The sequence below is a fragment of the Cheilinus undulatus genome, linkage group 7 (genome assembly GCF_018320785.1).
Source record: "Cheilinus undulatus linkage group 7, ASM1832078v1, whole genome shotgun sequence".
Lineage (NCBI taxonomy): Eukaryota > Metazoa > Chordata > Actinopteri > Labriformes > Labridae > Cheilinus > Cheilinus undulatus.
In genome coordinates, this window is record NC_054871.1 from 16,043,332 (window position 1) to 16,068,702 (window position 25,371).

Consider the following 25,371-nt stretch of genomic DNA (forward strand, 5'->3'; position numbering starts at 1 on the left):
TAATGCCTAGAGTTACCTAGAATTTAGCAAGTATCTGCTAGAAATGAAGTGAAAAATTAGGGCTAGAAATCTGTTGTCAGCATTCAGGAGGACTACCAGAGCCAGAACAGTCACTGCCACCATTTTAATGGTCCTCATTCATCCTTACTGTCATCAGAACCTCCATCATTAAAAGCCTGCTTGTTGAGTTTGTCCTGCTCTGTGACTGACAGGCCAGGCCTGTTCTGCATTAGTCTGCTGTTTGACTGACAGCTCATTAACATCCTCTTAGTCAATCAGCTCTGTCTGTCTGCATGGGTTTGCTCTAGTCACAACAAAGAGATGCATGGAGGATAACAAGTCTAATTGTATCTGTGAGTGTGCGTTTGGTTCTGTGTGTTCACTTAAGACAGAACTAGACAAACGCAGGTTAAAAGCAGTTTTTAGGGGACCTGCAGACAAAATGAGGCAAGAGTATTTCCATTACACTCAAGATAGAAAAAACATATGTCCTGTACAGCTGTACATGCTTGCACGTGTGTATTTGTGAAACAGAGACAGTTAGGGAAGCCTGGATTTCTATTTTGGAGCTTAATGTGAGTGGACATTATATAAAAGAGGCTGATGTATATTTAAAAGCACTGATTCAGCAGAAGTTTTTCCATGTTTGAATACTTCCTTCAATTTCCTCTTTGACTTCAGGTTTAAAGCTAAATCCCTCCAGGCTTCCATAGATTCCTAATAGACAGGATATAAGTTTAATACGTACCCAGGGAAAGTATTATCATGTGCTAATAAAGAGCAATAAAATATAAGTGCTTTACATGATATGAAAACTATTTTACAGAGCACAGACGTGCTAGTCTTGCCCCTGCCTACCTGTTGCGATGCTGCAGTGTCTGTGTGTGTCTAGATGCAGCTGCAAGTAGGTAACACTAGTTAGGGGGCCTCATTTAAATTCCAGGCCTCCCAACCGAGCAGAACAGAGGAGCAGACTGGAGATAAATGGCTCCACCAGGCTCAGACTGGGATCGCCATCATTACTTAGGATACCCAGGCCCATATGAGTGTGCCTTTAAACTCTTAATGTACTTGCTTTTAACTCTTGTGTCTCTTCTTTTGAAGTGAATGCCCAATTTAGAGATGAACATTTAAGTGGTTTAAAGGTAAAGGATCCCCTTCAAAGAACTCAGTGTGCTATTCTGAGGAGAGAAAAAATCACTGGCAATCATGGCTGATGCGTCTAAGCTGTAATATCTGTGTTGTTTTCAGTGATTATGGGGATTTTCATGCTGCTGACTGGACTTATTTTCATCATGAGAATATAACATCACCATCACACCTTCAATTAAATGAGAGAAATCAACTCTGTTGACTGTTTTTGCTGAATTAAATATAATTTAGCAGGTGCATTAAGAAACTTTTTGTGTTGCTTAACAGTGAATCATTTAAATTGAGAAACAAGGCCACAAATAACTTCCACCACTTTGGCCAGTTCCCTGGTGTCATGTTAACAAACCCAAATACAAAAAGTTAGGACCCTGAACAAAATGTATTAAAACCAGAAAAGATAATTTTTAAAACTGAAACCCAATGTTTATAAAATAGCACAAATGCAACATGGCAAATGTTAAAATGAGTTTGTTTTTGGACAACTGAGAAGATCAGTTACTGTCATTCTGAAAGTGGAATATTTAACAATGTTGCTAAATGCTGGATTTCAGCTGTTCATCATTTTGATCTTGCTTTTCGTTTTGTCTAATACTTCATTATGCACCGGGCATCTTAAATGGGTGACAAGTTGTGACTGTAATGAGGCCATTTGTCACCCAGACTCTTTGATTATGGATTCAGGCTGCTGTAATACCTGCAGAATGTAATTTGGCAGTGTCTTGATGAAAGAAACAAAGCCATCCCTGATGAAGTGCTGCATGGTGTGGAAGTGGGTAGTGCTTTTTCCTCATAGCAAGATGATTTCTGTTTTGAACCGTGGTTGGACAGGATCTTTCTTTGTGCATGTTCTCCCTGTGCATGTGGGGTTCTCTCTGGGTTCTCCAGCTTTGTCCCACATATCAACAACACACTTGTGAAGGTAATTCATGACTCTAAATCCATTGTTCTCAACTTGTGGGTCGGAACCAAAACGTAACTTGCAAAGCTGTCTTCTGTGGGTCTTGGATGTGTGGCTGTAAATAAAAAAGACCATGATAAATGTCTACAATGTGCTGGGCGCAGCTGTGGCTCAGTTGGAAGAGCAGGTGCCCATGTACAGAGGCTTCAGTCCTTGGCACACTGGCCGAGAGATCGATTCCCAGTCTCAGCACTGTTCGGTGAGTGTCTTACCTCCATTCCCTCTTCACATGTTTCCTGTCTCTTTTTGGCCATTCTATCTAAATTAAGGCAAGACAGCCCAAAAACAATCTTTAAAAAGTCTACAATAAGCTTTATTTTGAAGGATATGTCTCTATACGTTTGTCAGGTCACTTCTTTTGTTCCATGTTAGGTCCAAACCTTTTTCATTCAAAACAAAAAAAAACCCCATTTGAATGGCTCAGAGTCTGGGTCCTGATTTATCATTAAGAGTGACGCTGGGTCCTGAGGCTAGACCAGTTCACTGCTCTAAATTGCCCATAGCTGTGAGTGTGCCTGGTTATATGTCTATTTGTTAGCCCTGTAATTGACTGGTGACCCATCCATAGTGTACCCTGCCTCTTGCCAAACAACAGCTGAGATTGGCTTCAGCCCCCATGACCCAGAATGGAATCAGTGGTAGACGGGTCTCTGATAAAGTTATCAGCAATAAATTCAAATTAGGCATTTCATATTCAAAACACAATGACATTTCTCAGTGTCAACATTTGACTTACTGCCTATATGCTATTTTCAATCAATTATGGGGCAGAAATGTTTTAAAATTCATCATAATTAGTGTTTATTCCCATTTTATACAACATACTAATTTCTTGAGTTTGCAGCTGTTCATATAATGATTGTCACAATAAATGTGGCCATTTAATGTCTAATGTCAAAAAGAAAAACTGAGGGTCAAATGTGAGTTTTATCTGTTCCTTTGTGTATCTCTTCCTATTTTGGCCTCATCTTTGCATTGTGTTCTTTTTATTTCTTGATTTTGTTTAATTGTAAAGCACTTCTGTCAGCTTTAGTGGTTTTAAATGTGCTTTATAAATCATTATTAAAGGGAAATTTAATCAAACATTTCAGTTTGCACTTCAGTAGTTGTTTACAGAACTTTGAGCTCTGCTGTGGTCTGTGAAAGCAATGCAGTAATCCAAACCAGGACACCACAAAGACTGAATGAGCACATGTGTGGTGCAGGGTTTACATGTGTAGTAAAATGTCTCAGGTGCAGCTGATGATGTTGTGTATGTTGTGGGTATGTATAGTTTTACATCAGACTTTGCACTTCAACAGTAGACTGATGTTTATTTTATACTTTTTGTTCCGTTGCTACTGTACCAATAATGTATACTGACTTGTATATATACAGTACTTAACAAATTTATTAGACCACCTGTCATATTTGTCTCAAAGACCATCCAGCATCATGAAGTGCTTTAATGCAATCGTGAGCTCTCCACGATTTACCATTTTGAACAGGAATGAGGAATTTCAAACTGAATTCACCCAAATTTGAGCCGGTTCACTGGGCTTCTCTGAGAAGTCAGAAATGTCAGAATGCGAGAAAAAAAGCTATAACTAGGAATTGGCAGAAACATCACCCACCCACCACTGATGAATGGACAGATATTATATATGAAGTATATGTAATGGAGCATCTGTCTTTTCCCCTCAATGTCCAAAAGGAAAGACTTTAACAAATCGTCATACTATTTGCACAAATGCATATGATGCTGAGTTTGCAGTCTTGCAGTAATTCAATTTGAAATAGCTTTTCCTTGATAAAAGATAAACATTTCCATACATTTAATTTTGAGAAGAGCATTGGATTGATTACACAAACAAATATTGTAGTACAATTAAATCATTAAATTATTTCATTAAATGTAATGAAGTTTATAAAACTGTGCTCTTACCCCCTGGGTTACTCTGGTGTTGCTCTCTTTTTTATCCTGCTCTGCTGTGTGCGAGTGTGGAGGACGTGAGTGCATACTACTGTGTGTTGTATGTGTGTCTGAATTCAGTTTTTGTGTGTGTTTGTGTGTTGTCTGTGTGTGTCGAGGCATCCAGGTGACTCTGTAGTTGTGTACTGGCAGGTCTCCCTCTTTGGGGGGGTCCCAGCTTATTAAGACGGCCACCGTGACCCCGCTTCCCCTCGACCTGAGCGGAGAGAGCAACAAGTCAAACAACATCAAAACAAGGATGCAAACAAATTAAAGTAACAAGGTAAAAAGAAAAGCACTTCCTGGATAGTTAAGTTTAAAAGTAAATGTTTTCAAAGAGGCTGAGCTGAGTGGCAGTTAAATGGATGAAACACTTCCACTCTTATTTCCTATCCCTCATTTATTCCATGTATAGCCTCTACTATTTATCTTCATGCTGAACCAAAGCTACAATTTAAATCCTCATCTCTGTTATTAGGTGATTTATAGGAACACGGCAGTTGATCCAAGACATGTTCTGAACTTTATGTGCCCTTGTTAAGCATCAAAGTACACAAATAGAAAAGACACAGCAAGATATGATTGAATAAACATGAACTGTAATTTTCATCAGACAGGCGACGATGCTCCACATGACCACATTTCATGACTGATTGTGTGCAATGACATCCTGCTGGAGCTGAAGGAATGAAGGTAAGATACAGAGCAAAGGAAAAAGTAAAGAAATACACATATTTATTAAGTTTTTAGGCATTACCTTTCTGTGAACTGGGTCCCTGGATGTGAAACTATCCAGTCCAAAGTCTGATTGCTCACTCTGATATTCAAAGGAGATTCTGGAGGAGAGGGGTCTGCAGAGAGAAAGGGGCAAAAAGTTACTGTCATGAGAAAAGGTAGAAATGAGAAACAACAGGCACATTTTCATGGCCTGAGTATTTCTCTTAGCTTTAACCATGAATATATGAAAGAAAGAGGGCTGATTTTAACCCTTTTGGTGAAATGAGAGGAGTAATGATGGTGCTTCAAATGTTAATCAGAAACTTTTGGCGTTTTTGAATTTCAGAGAGCCATAGAAAAGACAAAAGTTAAGAGGCATCTCAGTCAGTTTGTTTTCACTCCTTCTAAAGACTAATATTACCACAGTTATTGGAAGGAAGTCTTTTTGGTGGTTTTACATTGGGGACCTGGGTAGGAGTCTGAGTACTTTTCCACCAAAGTCTGTTTCATTTGATTGGTGTGAACACAAGCATGCACAGGCATAGTGCGAAACAATCATCTCTGATGTGAAAATGCCAGTAAAATATGTTAAAATTTGCCAGATGTTTTTGTCCCAAGTGACATATACTATATGGATAAAATCATTTTACCACACTCATTGAATTATTGAATTTGTGTTTTTTAATCAGACCTCTTGCCACAGGTGTATAAAATCAAGCACGTAGCCATGCAGTCTCCATTTGTAAACATTTTGGTTAAAAAATGGGTCGTTCTGAAGAGCCAAATGACATCAAGCATGTTACTGTGATGGATGCCACCTTTGCAATAAGATGGTTCCCAAAATTTCATCAAAGTCATCTATAAGTGATACAGTTAGAAAGTGGAAGCATTTAGGAACAACAGCAACTCAGCAATGAAACAGAAGACCATGTGAAATCACAGAGCGGGGTCAAAGACTGCTAGGCTTATGGTACGTAAGAGTAAGCACACTGACACTAGACTGGACAGAATCTTGGTTTGACGGATGCTGAGAGGATGCTAACAAGAACGTTGCTGGGGATGATGGTATGGCGCTGTTTTTAGAGTTTGGGCTAGACCCCTCATCTCCAGTGAAGGCCAATCTTAATGATTCAGCATACCAAGGCATTTTGGGCAATGCTATACTTCCAACTTTGTGGCAACAGTTTGGGAAAGGCCCTTTTCTATTCCAACATGACTGTGCCCCAGTGCACAAAGCAAGGACTATAAAGACATGGTTTAAGGAGTCTGGTGTGGAAGCACTTGACTGGTACACACAGAGCCCTGACCTCAACCCCATCAAGCACCTTTAGGATGAACTGGAACAGACATTGCGAATGAATGGACACAAATTCCCACAGAAACACTCCAAAATCTTGTGTAAAGCCTTTTTAAGAAGAGTAAAAGCTGTTATAGCTGCAAAATGGGGGCCAACTTCATATTAAAGGACATGTATTTGAAAACAATATCATTACAGTCCCTGTTACACTTCCATTGCTAACTGAGATGCCCTGGTTTGTTCACGAATGAAGAGCTAAATGACAGCTATGCAGTGGAAGCAAAAGCTGTAATATTTAGGAGATCACCAGCAGACCAAACTGAACTCTGACAGCCAAACTGAGTGGTCTACACTTAACCCCCTTGGATGCTCACCAATGATGCTGAAGACTGGATTTAAATTATGGGATAGCTGCTGTGTGGCTTTTTCCTGCTCTGCTTCAAGGAACAATTGTACACTTTCTCCCTTTGGATAATCCAGCATAAAAATGCCTGAATCAAAGCCAAAGTTTACAGAAATTTAAGACTCCTTTTAGCTAAGGATTAAATGGTTTATCGCCGTGGTTGATCTGGCATCCTGCATACAGAGGCTGTTGCTACAGGTTCCACTCCAACCCTCAGAAATCTACCACACATCAACCTCCAATCTTTCCTCTCTGTTTCTGACTCAACTCCCTGTCCTGTCCTTACAATAAAATCATGCAAAGCCTAAAATTAATTTTAAAGAAAACCTTATTTCAACTTCTTGATAACAGAAAGCTAGTAAGATTTGGATATCAAGAAGCTTTCCAACAGAGCAGGGGCTGGTCGTCAGCTTGACTGAATTGTTAAATAACTCAGGACCAAAAGAAGCCACTCTAGAGGGTAAGCTTCCTTCCTCTTTGTCTTATGTAAGTTTACAAAACCAATTAGATTTAAAGCATTAAAGGTAAGCACTACAGGAGACGCTTTGAGCCTCCATTTTCAGTAGCTCCCACAATGCAGACCTAAAGCGACCACCACTGAGCCACTGTTTGCTTCTGAGATTAAATCTCCAGGTCGCAGCTCTTTCAACACGGAGTCTGTATCTCATTAGAACCTCAAACCCCAATCCTGTTTTCATTAAACTACAAAATGCATCTGATTAGAACTACATTCCCCATTGCAGCCCTCCCACCGGCCCAGGGCTGTGCTCGGCTGACCCTGATGCAGAGATCAAAGTGAGGGCAGCATATTAGGACTTCAGGACCTCGGCTGTTTGTCCATATGCATGAAGTTTTTTCCTCTTTAGAATAAGCAGGAGGTCGCTCTGTGCCAGCAGTCACTTTTAGATCAGAAGCATAACACATGTTTTTCTCTGAGGTGTTTTTTCGCTCTCCCTCCCTCAATCAGCTGACTTTAGCTCACTGCTGTACAAGATGAAGACATCAAGAGGAGTTTCTTGATTCCCTCATAATAACAGCTGGCAGGTTCTGTGAAAACACTGACATCTGAATGAACAGAAAGAGCAGTTTTTCAAATTCAGATTCTCTCTGGTTAGCAGCAGGTCACAGTGAAGGAACTTTAACCATCCTGACGTCTGCAGGCTTCCTGATTTGTGACCCCGACCTCCAGCCCCTAACTAATCAGGCTAATGAACTGGAAACACAAGCCTCTGACTCCCATCAGATGGTATTTATAATGTTAGAGTGTGTGTCTTTAACCTCTGACCCTGGGCCTTGAAATACATAAGCGTACACAAGGGTGCACATACAACCACAATAACAGAATAATTTAACCATTTTCAATTTTACCTCTTGCTCTCTTGCAGAAAGTTACATGCAGACATTGGTAACTCTTTTATTTTGTCTGTTTTAGACAAGTGTATATGATTATGCATTTGCCTTTTCTCTGACTTTGGGCTACTCATCAAGAGTCAAACATTTTCATTGAATTCCTCATTGATTTTATCTGACTGCAAAAGATCTGCAACAGGATCCCCTAAAGCCCAATTCTTAGCAGAGATTTTAGACTCTACAAACACAAGAAGATGTTACTTTTCTAAGCCTACTCAATTAAACTGACCTGGGAAAACTAGCTGTGATGTTTTCAGGGGCACGAGTTCAGGAATTATCAGCTTGCAGAAGAAAATGTTCTTTTTGAAGCATTTACTGATTTCTATGTTGGAGCAAGCATCTGCTTTAATTAACTTATCATAAAATCTATTAATGGAAAGATGCATTGCCTCATAAGTCTGTAATTGAACAATAAAAACAAACCCAAACGACAGAAAGCAGAACGGTACTGATTCCTGGAGGAAACGAGTAAAACTAAAGGAGCCACTTAAAGCACAACTTTAGCTTCTAATATTACTGTCAGTACATTAAAAATAAATAAATGACAGGCTTTGGGATTCATTAATCTTAATCATATCAGCAATGTGAAGATGCACTACATTGGTTATGTCCAGTTTTTACATTTTACTCCATTCATCACTGTATTAAGAGATCATTCCCAAACAACTCACTTACTAATCAATCCCAGATGGTGTTGATCTCTCAGGTGGAAAAAGGAATAAAGATCAATTGCACACAGAATTTCTGGCATGTGTTTTGTCAAGTTTTTGAGAAGCTGCAGTGGAAAGCTGTTGATCACTGATGTATGAAGTTGAAGGCGCCATTAATCTGCAATTACTTTTTAAACATTTTTAAATATCAAATCCAACACAAGCTACACAACAAAACGCATTTTTAAAATAGAAAGACACCTTTGTAAATCTGCAAAGGCTTATTAGTGCAAAAGATCCAAAAGTTTACCACAGAGCAAAGTGGATTTGTGCATCATATACGCAGATGATGGATTAAAATCCTGTTGGACTCCTTTTTCACATTGTACACATTAGCACAGTACAGTATTTACCACACATGATTGATCTTGGGGTGGGCCACCCAGGTACATTTGCAGTCACCCAGGAATATTGGCAGCCTCCAAAGTGTATTTGCAAACCATTTTTATACTTCTTCCTTTTTAAATCCACATACTGTATACATACAACATCAATGCACATGCAAATAAAAACACTAGGTGTAGGTTACTCAAATCTTTGTAAAGAGGGCAACTAGACTTGACTGAGGTTCTTACAAGACATTTAACCTCGCCAACAAATGGCTTCTTCAGTTCTAAATGACTGGGGCCGGATCTAGAATTTATAGTCTCTGTTGACCATCCACATGCTAATGATCTGGGTGGTCACCTGAGAGTTGTTAGCAGAGTTGCTGACCTAGTTTCACCTGAGGGAGTGTTCCCCCGGGCCTTTTCAGGTTTGCCAGGGATGCATGATGTTAGGTCATGTGATCCAGCTATAAGCGTACTGTGGAAAGCAATCCAAGGCTGCATCGTATGTAGGGGATAAGAGGTGTCTTAGCCCACCACCTCTGTACAAAGATGGTTTCTCCAGCTTGACATAAATGTCTTCCTTGACACCTCTCTCTTGCTGTTCTCAAAGGAATGTCCTGCATCCTTCAGATGTAAGGAAACAGCTGACTCCTGACCAGATGAGTTGTCTCTCCCGTGTTGGGCCATGGGTTTGTATAGGATATGTTTTGTTTCTCTAATAAGGAGTACTGTTCAATGTAAAAAATTCAGATTCTTACGCTGTCGTTTTAACATTTTTTTCTGTACCTGCTTGCCGCAGATATCATCCTGTACTCCTGCAATCTAGAACGATCTTCATACAAGTAGCTCACCTTTAAAGATTTCTAAATATCAAGTCAAACGGGGAGTTTTGATATTTGCTAGGAATGCACAATTAACAAGGTTTTGGCTGATATCCAACACGCAGATATTTTCAAAATGATTTACGCTGATACCAATATTGAGCCAGACATATTAATGTAGTTCGGACCTAAAAATTCAGTCTCTTAAACACACTTTTGAGGGGTTTAAGCATGAACAAAGAGACAAATTTCAGTGCTTAAAACACACTTTAAAAATTCAAGGAGAGTGAACAAACACTTCAGCTTAAGTAGGCAGGTTGGCCTTGCCTTAAACTTCAAAACATTTTTGTACATACAGCAAATATTTACAGTTTATATATTGGTATTAAATATAAAAAAATACTATCTGCTAATACTAATATTTTTTCAGCTTTTATCTGCAGATCATGATTTCATGTGGATTAAATCATGCATCCTTAATATTTGAGCGTCCTTATACGATGCATATATTTTCCTGCCGGATGCTGTCAAAAGAGTAGAAAAAAACAAAAATAAACCTACAAAATTTAGTAGATAGAACGATCCCCTCTGATACCCTAACCACTGAAGAAAAGTGTCATCCTATAGGGTACAGTGCAATATAAGTACTGCCAGGGACAATCTTCTAATTTGAGCAAAGAGGAGCAAACTCCTCTAAGATATGTATCCAAACAATGCAGGCTGATAAATCAATCATATCAGATGCAGAGATGTTGTGATTTAAGTTAACTGTCAATAATATCCTCATTTGCTCTCAGACACACCCAAAAACCTTTCCTCTTTGACCCAAAAATCAACAAAGACATTGGCAGACGTGTCTTTAAATTCCAAGCTCCTGCAGACTGGAACAACTTGCCAAGAATCTGTGAACAGTCAGCTCATAAGGTCTCTATAATTTCTTAAAGCATACTGCTTCTTATCATAAAGTATTCTTGTTCCTTTAATTGTCAGACTTCTGTTTGTTAACTTTGTAATTCCCATCAGTATTATCATTACTGTCAATACTATCAATGTCTGCACTTTCTATGTGAAACACGCTTCATGTTCTCTACTTCTTTTAACATTGTCTGGACTTATCAGGCTTATGAGAATAGTGTGTGGGTGGGATGGTTCATGGGAGCCTCTGTATGTACTCGTTTGGTGTTGGATCCTCTAAAACAAGATGAATCATCTCTAAGGGATATCCATTAATAAATTCCAACATCAAAGGGTTGAAACTGATCTGCTTCATGTGTCTTCATTTATTTTCTCATTGTGGTTTTACCAAATATAACTTATTCCAGTGGTTCATACACTTGCAGGTAAAAACTGTGTCATAAAACACCTGTCCGTCTCCCTCCATGCAGATTTTAAAGTGGTTTCCAGTCTCCTGTAACACAGGTTGAATATTTCCAACCACATTGGATTTTTGAGGAATTGCTAGACTTTGTGTTTAGTTAAAGGTGGTAGAAAATGATATCTCAGACACCTCCTCATAATCTCCAGTAAGTCCTCGATTGATAAAGAGCTTTTTTTTTCCAAAGCTCGATCCAACCTGAAGTCATTTCTCACATGCAAACACGCTTAAGCCAATCCCTGCAGGGGATTCATATCACCAGCCAATCCTGGAACAGCACCAACATGACCTCAGTCTGTGAAGCATTAGAGTTACGACCTCCTACTGTGTGCGTCTATGTGTGAGTGAGAGAGAGAGGGGCAGGTCTTTCTCCCCCTTTACCCTCTTTCACTGTCCTCCACCAGATTTCAGTCTGGCTTTCACCCAACTGAATCGTGTGCGTTGTGATTTAATGTGTGTTTCTGTGCTGCACTTGTGTGCATTTTCTGTTTCCTGTCTGTGTTTTATGGACTGTCTGATAGTTTCCCTGCTGCGTATACCTTATCCATCAACTCTGAGTGAGCAGAGAGAAAGAACAGGGAAGGACAGGAAACTAAATGTTACTCAGTTTCTTCGTTTTCCTCAGAGAAGTGTAATATCTCTCGTAAAATGGCACAAATGGGATGCAGGAATCCGTGTTTTGTTCAGTGCCTCACCACTCTCTACAGAAAATAACAGCGTGTGTTCAGACTGTGTTACCTTTACTGGAGATGTAGTGTCTGCTGGGTGTGGTGAAGCCTCTGCTGCCGTGGCTGTTGATGGCCGCTACTCTGAACTGGTACCAGCGCTGAGGCCTCAAATCTGACAGAACCACATTTTCAGAGAGGGTCTGAAAGGACAAACACACCACATTACATTTACACCATGCATGACATCAGATTAGTATCTAAGAGCCTTTTAATCTCACATTTTGCTGTATCTAACAAATAAACTGGTTGTGTTTCGTGACCACATACCCTTTGAAAATCTTGTTTTTGCTCAACTAAAGAGGTTTGACTTCTCTGATTCCAACACTGATGTACAGAAGAATTATGAACTTGCTCCAAAGTTTCCTATTGATCTAAATGTTTCAATCAGAGCTTCAAAACAGGCATTAAACCCATTTTATAGGGTTAAAAAATATATTCAAAGGATCTCTGCAAATTAAAACATGTTTACTTTATCAGATTAGTATTAGAATCTTTATGTGTACAAGGTCCAAAGACAAAGAGGGAATAAAATAACAAATTCACAAGTTAGCTGTCATTGTCATGCAGTGCATTATGGATAGGGATGTCACATGGTCAGATTGCTCTTCTTTGTATAAGTGATGTCTTTAAGCAGTTTTAATCTTACCCCAAGGGAAGTTTACGTAGAAATGAACAATAAGGGAAACGTTACTTTAATGTAGATCCACTTGAGTATAATCAGAAAGATGAAGGAAGAAGAGCGATGCAACCGACTGACATGACTACAACCAGACTGCATTGCACAACAGTTACAGCCTAGACATGAATCTGTGTTTGAATTTTTCTAAAATGTTGAAATCTAGTGCGTTTCTTTGTACAACATGCAAATAAAAGATACCAACATTAATCTAAAGAAGACAATGGCAAGACTAAACATGCAGGGTTCACTTTCATGAATCAAGCAATCTGTCCCACCAGCTCTCGTTCACGTTTGTGCCAACATAACTCCCTTTTAAAAATAAGCACTCCCATTCAGTAGTACCATGTTCAAATCATTCAACGAGACTTAAATCCAGGAGAAATTTAAAAATGTAGGAATTCATTGTGTTGTTTTGAACAACAGTGCTGTGAAAAAATATTTGTCCCCTTCCTTATTTATGGCTTGTTTTTGCATATTTGTCACACTTAAATAGTTCAGGTAATCAGACAAATTTTAAAATTAGACAAAGATAACTCGAATTTGTAAATGATGCTCACATTTATTAAGGGGAAAAAACTACAAAAACCAAGCAGGCCCTATGAGAAAAAGTATTTGCCCCCTAAATCCAATAACTGGATGTGCCGAGCTTGTTGGCAACAGTTGCAAGCAAGTGTTTGTGTTACCCGGCAATGCGTCTTTCACATCGCTGTAGAGGAATTTAAGCCCACTTTTCTTTACAAAATATTTTCAATTTAGCCACATTGGAGGGTTTTTGGTCACAAACAGCCTGTTTAAGGTCATGCCTCAGCATCTCAATCTGATTTAAGTCAAGACAATGAATAGGCCAATGTTAATTTTGGCAGATGTTTCTCAGATTTAGTCTTAGTTTTAGTCTTTAGACAAAAATAGTTGAAGTTTTAGTCACATTTTCGTCCTGTTCATCCATCATAGTTTTAGTCAATAAAAAGTCCAAATTGTAAAAAATTAATTCTGTTTTTATACAATCAATAGCCTCCATGTAGTAACCTGAAATAAACTGATGAAAATACTAACTTACGTTGGAAAACAGAATTTTGACATGAGGATTAATGATTTTTATTCATAATGGTTCTCTTATAAATGCCACTAAATTATCAAACTCTTCATATTTAGATATAAATATGATATATTTAGATGTTGGTCTGGGTTCTTTTTAGACCTGCTGGATGAGTCGCTGATACCATCTTTGAGTAATTTTGGTAGGCTGACCTCTTCTGGGATGGTTCAGCGCTGTTCCAAGTTTTCTCCATTTGTGGATAATGGCTCTCACTGTGGTTCTCTGGAGTCCCAAAGCCTTCGACATAGCTTTGTAACTCTTTTCAGACTGAAAAATGTCAATGACTGTTTCTGATCTGCATTTTGTATTCACTCAGGTCATTTTTGTCTAAATCAAAATTTGTTTGATGATCTGAAACATTAAAATGCAACAAATATGCAAAAAAAGAAAGAGATCAGGATGGAGGAAAATACTTTTTTGAGGTACTGTATTATCTTTCAAAACACAAAAGAGCACTGTTATTTCAGACCGATACATGACACAACGTAATGAGAATGAGAAAGTAAGATGTACAAAGCAGGATTGGAATTTCATCTGATAATAGTCAAATTAAATGATTTGCTAAAATTATAGTTCAAATTCCTGAGGATTCACATGTTTTGTCTCTCTGACAGTGTGAATGTAATCGCTGCTTAAAATCTACTCATCTACACAGAGCCACACACTGACAGACACAAGCTGCCATCTATTTAAGTCTATAATGAGCGTTCAGTCATTCAGACTCAGCCGGTGGAACGACTGTGGCTGCCTGTGGTTCCTTTTTAAGCTCTGCTTATTTACCTAACCTCACACAGGCTCACACACACAGACGTACAGTGCTCTCACACACACTCACAGACGGTTTACCCTGGCAGAATGGGAGACTTGCTGGGGTGGAGAGGTTTAGACAGCGAGGCAGCAGACGGATGAGGTGGAAACAGAGACTAACATCCATCTCCATAGCTGAGAAGTTTCATCATTTGAGGCAAATTGAGAGTTATGAGGTAAAGATATGTTGCAAACGTTGTGGCATTTTTCCACTTTTAAAGGCACGGGGAACCATTTTTAGAGCTTCAATCACAGAAAAATGCTAGCTAGACAGAAAAATCTATGTGCTATGTTGTAATACATTTTTCACCAACAATCAGCTTCACTACATCAACATCCACACAGCACTGCTGTAAGCAGACTGGCATGAACAAGATATTTTATCTCTTCATGTGTGAACAGAATACAGAAATATGTCAACATATCTATAAAAATGTTTTGTATCAATGGTTGTTTGACTCATATCAGCTCTCATACTGTAAACAGTCCAAGAAAGGCTGCAGGTTACTGTACTTACCATGGCAATGGTGGTCCAAGGAGAGGCGTGGTCTTCACTGGGATGAATGCCGATGTTCCAGCGGGACTGCAGCATGTAAACGACCGGCTCCACGCTGACGTTAAACTTTGACACCCAGACGACCTTCACGCGACCCTCAGAGTCCTCCACAAAGCTCATCTCTCGGCGAGGCTTCAGAGGAACACCTGGATGGACATTATTGACAGATTTTACGAGAAAGCATTTAATAAGTTGCATCAAACATGAAGTGAAATGGGTCATAAGTTTTAAAAAAGTAATTCATATGTATATGAAGTGAGAAAGTGTGTTCAGGTGATCCCTGAGATGTTGGGATATGTTACAATGTCATTTTGCAGAAGCTTTTATCCAAAGCGACGTAAATCGAAAGCAATATATATATAATTTATAAAGATATGATGGTGGTTAGTCCAGGTGTGAACAGCTGTCCTTAGAGCTATACAGGATGCACCGCTAACACCAGGTTGGCCCTCTCTCTCTCTCTCTCTCTCTCTCTCTCCCTTGGTCGGCACTAATGACCTATACACACACTTTAACTAGCTCTACTCTCTTCTCTTTTCCTTTGTGACTATACTCACTTTGGATTACTCTGAGAGTTACTTCATGATTGTTCTCTTCCCTAACAGTGCAATCAGAGTCATAACATTCAGACTTGATGGGCATAGAGAGAGTATGGGCTAGATGACGTCACATTAACCATAGGGAAGTGCAGAGTAGAAAACATGGCAGCCCACAGGTGAGTATATCATTTCACATTTTCTTAAAATGCAGATATGAAGTCTTTTTTTTGTTCAGTATACAAGAGATATAAACATCAATCCAATGAGGTGATTTTTTTCTTATCATGCAGGATTTCTTTTAACCTCTTCCTTGTTCATGAAGTTGTGATTCAGTGAGTCAAACTGTCAGGAAAATCAGTGTAGTGCTGTTTTGTTTTTTGGCACCAGTGATGTGAGAGCTATATCACATGAGTCAGGATGATGATATGATGTCATGCTGATATTTTGTCCCACGCCCAGTGTTCAGTGTAAAACGGCACTGTTTGCTTATGATAGAAAATCAGCAAACCTTTTTGGTCAAGCTTAATAAAGGCATTCTTAAGCATGCAAAAAATATAAGCTTTCAAAGTGAAATTCCTTTTTTGGTGAAGCACCGTCTTATACCGAAGCCCACAAGATGTTGCAAGCAGCCTCTAACGCGCTGCCAGGGACTTGCCTTTACCTTTATATAGATTGGCGGGGGCTTGGCATGTATGTCCACAGCCATTAGCGCAGCATTTCCTGGAGGAGGGACAGTGCTGGTCCGACGAGCAGCTCTCCACGCAGGCTGCAGCGAAGCCGGTGGCTCGCTGAGGCGGCGGGCAGTCACCCTGACGAGACAACCTCAGGGAGGACAGAAACTCCCTGCTCGTCACACACTCCGTCTGCTTCTGAGAGACAGAGCAGAGGGGGATTGTTGTTATTGCAGCTGACACATAACGGAAATAATATGTAATGTTTAAACACACATATGAGGGCAGAAAAGCACACAGGAGAGGGGAGAGGGTTTCCTTTGGTAAACTCCTGAGGACTCTTTGCAGAGATCTGGTCTCAAAGGGGGGCTGCATGTGTTTCTTTGCACACGGCTACAGAACAGCAGAATGTAAACACAAGCTTAGCTAATAGCTGTGAATTACCCCGTGTTCCTAACCAGCCAGCCAGTCAGCCATCCAGCCAGTAACATGCTTCAGCTATTGTGATGAAAAACTAATCTGTCTGAAAACCACAGCGACCAAACGGTTTTTACAAACAATCATTCAGGGCCACACAGACAAAATACACACATGCACTCCACACATGTATACATCCAAAGGCTCCATCATGTTATTCATAATACACACATAAGCTAGCATAAACACACACAGGAATGCTCATTCATGGTGTACACAGTCATAAAAAAAAAATGCACCTTGGTGCCAACAAAAGCGCCTCTATGGAGCCGGAGTGACAGCGCCACCATGGCTGTTGTGACATAAGCAAACACTCTGCACCCCGCCTTACCTCACAAGACTTTGGAGAAATCATCTTCCTGGTTTCCCACAGTTCTTTGCATGGCTGAAGGCACTAAAAGAGGAAATAAAAAAAAATTTAAAAAAAAATATATATAAGTCAGTGGCCACAAAATGGAACAAGTATTCACCTTTTTGATTACACACGAGAGATTCTGAACAGGAAAAGTAGATAAAACCTACATCAACTAAAACACACTATTATTTTATTTGTGGTTAAAAAATGAGAGGACTTAAACCAGTCTCATTTCTCTTAAAAATTAATGCAATCTTTAATAAATCTTGACAAATCACTCAAAACATGCTATCATTTTGAGTGACATTGGTCCTCTTTTATCAAATGTACTGTACGTAAGTCAGAAACTGGATGTAAGGTTATTTCCTCACACAAATTGACCTTTACTAGTCCGAACATATGCGAAGGATACACTCAAACCCATGCCAGGTCACAGCTTGTGCACACATTTTAGGTCAGTGTGGACAGCGTGGTAAATCTGACTGATCTACGGGAGAATTATAAACTCATATCAATCGAAAGGAATTTATAGTTAACTGGTTTGATTAAATATGGCATCTAAAATGTATTTTAAATTGAACTCCATCTCGACCAATCCACGTGGCTTTTAAGGAATGTAAGCTTTCAGCTGATTTCTTCATTGCCGGTTATATTTCATTGAACGATTAAATTAGTATTTTCTTTATCAATTTCAATTTGCCTGAAAGATTAGATAGGCTGTTGTCTTTTTTTAAAGGTCCCCGTTCTACACAGCGACATCACTACAGGAGATACTGTGGAACATTTATGCAGGAAAAACTACAAACTGTTGTCATTTTCAGCCGAACACAAATAACAACACCTGATCTTTTGTATGCTGAGGCCAGGTACGCAGGTGTGATTCATCACACTTGGACTTTGCTGTGAGATGATTTCTGCACCAAAATCTGAGTTGGTTTCTGCACCAGGCTGACAAATGAGGGCCACTGAATAGTAAAAAGACTTGGGCTTATATAGCACTTTTCAAGTCATTTGACTTCTCAAAGCACTGCAGGTCACAGAAACACATTCACACATCCATGGTGAAAGTTGCTATAGAGATTGGCCATCAGTATAAGCTAAGTGGTTCCCTACCTGGGGTACGTGCACCAAAGATCTCAGTAGGGGTGCGGGCCGCGTCTACACCAATGTTTTCAAAATTATATTTACATATAGTCTTTAAAATCATGAGTAGAAACATAACCACTAGAACAGGAGGCATCAGCACTCAATAAGGTCCTTTTAGGTAGTTTTATTTAGGCAAATAATAATTTTTTTATGCCTAAATAAAACTACCTAAAAGGACCTTATTGAGTGCTGACGCCTCCTTTTCTAGTAAGTCTCTGTCTCTGTCGTTGTGCCTCTCGAGGAGTTTATTGCTTGGAGGGTGCTCGTTTTTTCACTTTCTCTGGAAACATAACCACAACAACTCATTAGGGCCAGCTTAAAAGGTATAAATAAATAAATAAATAAAGAGGTCTGTTGATTAAAAAAAAAAAAAAAAAAGTTCAATTCGTTTGGGAAAAAAAAACAAAAATTTTGAGATGATAAAGTTTTATATTTACAAGAAACCAAGCTCAAAATTTCTGAATTAAAAAAGTTGTAAATTTGGGCATTATAAACTCAAAAATATCAAGTTGTTTTTAAATTACATCACTGTGAAGTCAAAAATTTATGAGAAACCAAACTGAAACAGTGGTTGGATAACCCCAGTTTCCAGAAATGTCTCTTCTAAGTCCAGGTGATTATCATAATCATTATTGGCTAAAAATCACAAGTTCTTCTTTGTAGATCAATCCCAGTAAGAAATGTTATTTGATAAGCTTCTCAACTGCAGAACGTGTGCAATAAAAGCCCAGCTTTTTCTGCTATTATTTCCCTCCAAGCAATAATCCATTTGGAAGTTTTTGTTCATGTAAATTTACAAATTTATAGTAAAAAATGATTTATTTCTCAGAAATTGGTGACTTTCTAAACTTGAGAATTTTATTTTTTTTCTCAAAAACTAACTGATCCTTTAGACTATTTCTATTTTTCAGAGAGGCCCTAATGCACTGTAGTAATAATGGATAGTTTTTATATCGATCTTTTGGCCAGAACAAGTTCATGCAGGCCTATTATGTTGGAATTTGTCAATGAAAACAATTATTGATGTTTGATTTTTTCCAAGTTGGTCCTGGAGGGCTTAGCTTTTCTTAGATATGAGTCACCACTGGCACAGCAGTCGGAGTAAATTGGGGTCATGTGTCCTGCCCAAGGACATATCAACATGTGACTGTTGCATGCTTGCTTTTTCCTGTTTCTTTGTTACCTCCACCAAGGAGGTTATGTGATCGGCAGGGTTTGTTAGTTGGTTTGTTAGTTAGTTTGTTTGTTAGCAAACAAACAAACTCAAAAAGTCATGGACGGATTTTGATGAAATTTACAGGAAATGTCAGAAATGGCATAAGGAAGAACTGATTAGATTTTGGGAGTGATCCAGATCACCGTCTGGATCCAGGAATTTTTTAAAGGATTCTGTTCTATTGGGAGATAGGGCTAATGGTGGAGGTCTGCGCTCTGCAAGTGCTTTTCTAGTTTTAATGTTTGCTCCATCTGAGGTCCAAACTGCCTAATTTTTCATAAAATAAATTTGAGTGGTTAAAGCCTTTTTTTTTAAATTTGGGTCGTGATTCTCTTTTAGCTGCTGGTGTTGGACAGAGTCAGAAATAAGGATGATAAGAGTGAGAATGACGAGGCAAAGTGCTGATGTATGGAGAGCAGGACGCCTGCTTCAAGGACTTCTGGCTTCTGTACATGGGGCACACAACAGCCGCTAGGCTCTCTAGTGGGCCTGATCAAGAAATAGTAGAGACCTCCTGCCTGCAAAGCCATGCTGGCAGAGTCTACATGATCCAGACTGCATTAAAACTACAACCACTGCTTTGATCTTCCACTGCCTGCTCTCTGAATAGAATAATAGCAGTCTACTATATGTCTCAATGGTTCAGAGTGGTATTAACTGAATCCTCTGCTGTACATTTTGCTGTTTGCTTGTTTTATTAGTAAACTTGCAGTCAAATTAAAGGTGGTGGCTACAGATCCTAGATGAAAAAGACAAGGACTCAGACCACCAACTATGCTGAAGAACAGAGCTGATGCCCGAGAGCAGCAGAGCTTGTTTTGCATCTGCACTCCAGAGACAACCAGAGCATCTGCAACAACTGAAGGCATTCGGTGCTCTTAATTACTCTGGTAGACCCACATACCTCTGAAATAAGGAAAAAGTTTCTTTAAATGAGGAGATTTTAATAATTGGTGTGTGTAAAGATTGAACAAACCTGATTTTTAAAGCTTAACTTGCATGCTAGCTCTTTATCCTTGAGTCCATACGTTTGCTTCACTGTCACTGACAGAGTCTTATTCTTAACACACTCTTAGGATAGAGCTGTACTGGTCTTTTAATTGTACTCTCCAACAATAGTGATAACAATGTTAAATGCATCTCCCAAAAATGTCATCGATAGCAGAGATTTAGAGAAAAAGAAGATCCTGAAAAGAAGGATAAATGTGAAACTGTCAGAGAGTTTTCACATTTGCAGAGACAGAGCTCTAAGTGTTTCAGCAGGTAGGAAACACAAAGAAACACACAACGCTAAAGCACACACTCATCTGGTTTGCCACCTCAGTGAACTGGTGAATGATGGCTCTTACAAAATTAAAACCAGACAACATATAAAAACTGTGGTTTCACCCCTCACCTCCCTCTCTCTCTCTCTCTCTCTCTGACTACCTCTGTCCGTCTGTCTCCCTCCCTCTCTGCTCCCATGTGTGCCTGGCTTCAATCAATGGTACAATTTATTCCATTTCAATGATTCCAAGAGAAAAAAATATATCAACAAAGAGCCATAAAAAACTTCATCTTTGCTGAAATAAATGACAACTGTTGGACGGAACAATCAGCACCAGAAGCTGTTTTAAACAGGCTCATTAGCAGGCTGATGAAATAAAGATTTGAAATGACAGCTGTGTGGGCTTTAAGGGTTATCAACACACTTGAGCTCTGCTTTAATGACAGTATTAGCTTTCTTTTCATGTAAACAATAGAAGCCAAACAATACTGAGCAACACAGGATTTCACACAGCATTAACAAACCAAAACCAGTGAAGCTGAGTCTCAGCATGAAGCATGATATGTGTTTTATATTGTGTATGATTCATTTCATTTAGAAGAAAATGTAATGTTACCATGGGAGAAATGTAATGTTAACATATAAATATTTTATGTCTGTTTTGATCATTGAACACTCTTGCTCTTGAAGCTTGAAATCTTTTTTTGCGTTCTATTTTGTGCTTTGTGTTCAGACCTAGGGGTTCACAGAGACCACGGTTCGGTACAGGTTAGGTTCATCGATTAAAAAAATTAAAAGTTCCAGATTTATAATACTAAATGTCCCTTTCCTATTATTATTATTATTTACCTTTTACAAACATTAGTGCAGCTAATGCCTTTGCTACATGTTTAAAAAATACATCTGAATCAATAAATCGTTTTCATCTAGTGTTATTTAGAACTATCAGTAATAGTTGGTACAGCCTGTGATCTATTAATCATGAGACAAAGAGTGAAAAAAAAAAAACATGCAAAATGTTGATGTAATGCTCATTAAGTATACTTTATAAAGTGCTGTTTTTAGTGAGCAGAGTCAATACAAAACTTGAAGTAAGCCACAGAGGTGGTTAGAGATGAGGAGGGGGACTGATCTCTACTGAACTGGAGCCTAGAGGGGCGGCAATGTCACAGGGGTTGGGGGTTGGAGATCTGTGTCTATCTGTGTCTATCACAAGTAAAACATTTTAATGGCAATGATATATACAAGTCATGTTGGTCATGGTTGCTCAATCAAGACATAACAAGACATATTCTTTAACAATAATAAAGGTTAGGAATTCATCTGGCTTTGAAAACTGTTGGTAATATCTGAGGTAATGAAACCTAAGACTCCAACTAAAAAAGAACACAGGAGTAGTCATTTTTAATAAAGATATTTCAATGCAAAAATCCACATATTGTAATTCTAAAACACCAGCAGAGAACAACAACAGGCAGTCATATGGTAGATCATCTGTTAGCCCTGTTTGCACTGGTTGTTGTGATTAAAATGGTGACTTAAGATATATAAGATATGCTCCTGTGAAGTTTTGTAAAAGGAAAAAGCTCAGGTGATTGTGAGTTGATGACATTTGTTGAGCTGAAGTAAAACTAGCTTCACGGTGAGTGTAAAAGAAGTGTGAGGAAAGAGCAAAATTTATTTGCGATGTGTTGAAAACGGGACTGTAGCTATGTTAAAAGAGGACATTTAGTTAATTATTAGGAGGAGTCTGAACTTCCAAGAACTCTATTTCATTTTCATAAGGTAAAGAGAGTACATGAATATCAAAATGAATGTAAAAGTCAAACCCTTGGATTCAGAAGATATGGACTCATAATCTGTCTATAATTTTTTCCTTTTATTTAACATCTTAAACATCAGTCACTTTACTGTACCTTCCTTTGTTTACAGTCTGATAATCACAAAACCAGACGAAAAAGTTTGATTGCTGTAGCATGGTCTACATCTACAAGAATGCATGACATATTCTTACTGGGTAACAGTGGGCAGTCTATTTCATGAATATGCAGTTTTAATGCTTATTTACTGCTGTAAGTATTAATTTCATAATGCAATATTTTTCCTGTTTGTGAGTCACTTTCAGTGAATTAACGATGGGGAGCATCAAAACTATAAATACATATTTAGGAGGTTGATCTACAGTTGAACACTAATTAGAGCTGCAACTATTGAGAGAAAACAGAAAATTCTTTTGCTGCTGATCAGACATATTCCTGTTTTGTGTCATATTTTTTCAGAAATACATGGAAAAAGGTGATCCGGTTCCAGCTTGTTGATGGTGACTACTTTCCAAATTCCTTAGTCTTTTTATGAAAACTTTGGCAGCTAGTAGGACATAACTTTTAAAGATGTTTCATTACTCGTTGGAAAATTGAAAACATTTGTTTATAGAAATAGTTAATGATTGATCAAGACAGTAACTGATAATGAAACGAGCTATCAGTTACAGCTCACACACGTTATTTGGCATGAGTGACTGATCATTTTACATAAACAGAGGAAGCAGCTGTGAATCTGTTGTGTGCCAAAACAGATTCACTGTAAACAGCCTGTCTGTCAGTACATCCCTGAGAAGAACGCAAGGTGTTGTAAAACTTCTGGTATGCATTTCAAAGTAAAAGCCCAATTCGATAAGACTACCCCATTTTCACATAATTCTCTAATTCTGAATTTGTTACTTACGTACTGAATTCACTAACTTTGTCTTTGTGTCCCTGCTAAACTTCACAAAACCAGTCATAAATCACAGGCATCTCTTCAATCTTTCCTGTATAGAATACAACTTTATGAAATTTATGAAAACCGATATATTTCAAAATTTATAACCAAAACTTGAGTCAAACTTGTGATAAGTGATGCAAGAAGATTCTCTTTTTAAATAGAGAAGCTCAATGGAAGAAAAAAGTTTAGTTCTGCCTGTGAATTGACTTCAAAAGTTAAAATTGTTAATTATTAATATCAAGTGACCCGGAACAATGCAAATACACTATTTAGACCAAACTATTTGGCAGCCTGACCATTGCATCAACAGGGACTGTAAACTCATTAAACCATGTCTTTTTAGTCCATGCTTTGTGCTCCAGGCACAGTCATATTGGAATAGAAAAGGGCCTTCCCCAAACTGTTGCCACAACGTTAGATGCTAAAGCATTAAGATTGGTCTCCACTGGAGATAAGAAGCCTAGCCCGAACCCTTAAAAAAACCCCATATAATTGTCCCTACTCCATCAAACTTTAGGGTTGGGTATCTCTTTGGGTTTTATTTCTGATACTGGTGCTAAATCAATACTTTTTATATGATGCCAGTGCCTAAATGGTGCCTGAGTCGATACCTTTGAGAAAAAAAAGTGTGTTGGAAAAATAAAAGCTGGTATAAGAAATTGAAACCAGTGTACCTCAACACATAAATCACAAAACAGGAAGGTTATGTTCTCCCAGCATACACCTAACTCAGACTTGTCTATGACTACCACACATAATGGGGTTCATCACTCAACTGAACATAATTCCACTGTTCCACAGTCCAGTGTCAGTGTGCTTTACACCACTCCAACACAACTTTGTATTTAATAATAAGAAAATTCATGCAGGTGTTTCATTATCATGATCTCAATATCAACTAAAAATAGTCATATCAAATAGTCATACTCTGTGGACTTTGGGGTTAAATGCACTAAGATCCAGGCCCAGGTCCCTAATGTGAAACCTGACGTAACGTCAGCCCCACCCATTAACCAAATGACTCACACTTTACCAAGCAGTTTCTACAGTCTATGAATGAGACATCCTTAAGAGAAGGAGTCCATCTTTTGAAGGAAATTATGCACAACTGTTAATAAAACCTGATGAAAATGGTAAACAGCCTCTTTGTACATGGAAGTCCGCCCATCTTCTGCTTATCACCTGGAATTAATTCCAATATCAGTGGACAGCAGTGATACAAATTGCATAACCATTACAGTCACACTGAAACTCTAATTAAGAAACACAACAATCCCTATAGTTAACTTTAAATAGACACATTCAGAGGAGTCTCCCTATAAGTGATTTTTTTCTTTTCCTCATGCATTCCTCCAGGAGTCTGGATATGAGGAGACATGGAGATAACACAGTACTGTAACCAGATCCTGAGGTGTGATGTGTTTCTTCAAGCAGCTCTCAAGGGTCTCTTCACTCAACCATGTACTGCTCAGGTTGTCAAAACTTCCCTGAAAACACCTCACACACCCTGAAACACACACGAACCACGCAGCACTCACACCACTTCATCTTCTGTCTAAACCAGCTCTCTCTGTACTCCCTCCTCTCCTCCTTTGATCACTCTCAGACATGTTTTATTTTTCATTCCTCTTCTTTAATTCTCCTCTATCCTCCATCATCCTCTGCTGTCCTCACATTATCACTTCTCTTCTCCTCCTTGACCTCTAATCTCTGTGTTTCCTTTCTTTACCTCCTTTTCTTCACTTCAGTCTCTCTTCAGTCCTTCTTCACATCATCTGCCATACTTGTTCTCCTCTCCTCAAAGGCTTTAACTTTCACATCCACTAAAGTTAACTGGAGCATGTGAACCCTCCCAGTCAAAGGCAATAAGAAAAATATTGCCAGCTTGTAAATTTAACATCCAGGTATGTCCATCTAATAAACATGAGCGCCTTTCAACTTCAGCGGT

The 25,371-nt window shown here is 38.7% G+C and overlaps 1 protein-coding gene across 1 annotated transcript in view; it reads right to left on the reverse strand.

Annotated features, from left to right (window-relative positions):
- Positions 1-25,371, reverse strand: part of anos1b (anosmin 1b) — a 71,170-nt gene that overhangs the window by 11,469 nt on the left and 34,330 nt on the right. Inside the window, exons 3-8 of the mRNA XM_041790542.1 lie at positions 17,008-17,070; positions 16,190-16,397; positions 14,951-15,135; positions 11,862-11,991; positions 4,819-4,912; positions 4,035-4,278 (exon numbers count right to left, since the gene is read on the reverse strand). Of these exons, the coding sequence (XP_041646476.1) occupies positions 4,035-4,278; positions 4,819-4,912; positions 11,862-11,991; positions 14,951-15,135; positions 16,190-16,397; positions 17,008-17,070 (924 nt within the window). The remainder of the gene's footprint in view (positions 1-4,034; positions 4,279-4,818; positions 4,913-11,861; positions 11,992-14,950; positions 15,136-16,189; positions 16,398-17,007; positions 17,071-25,371) is intronic.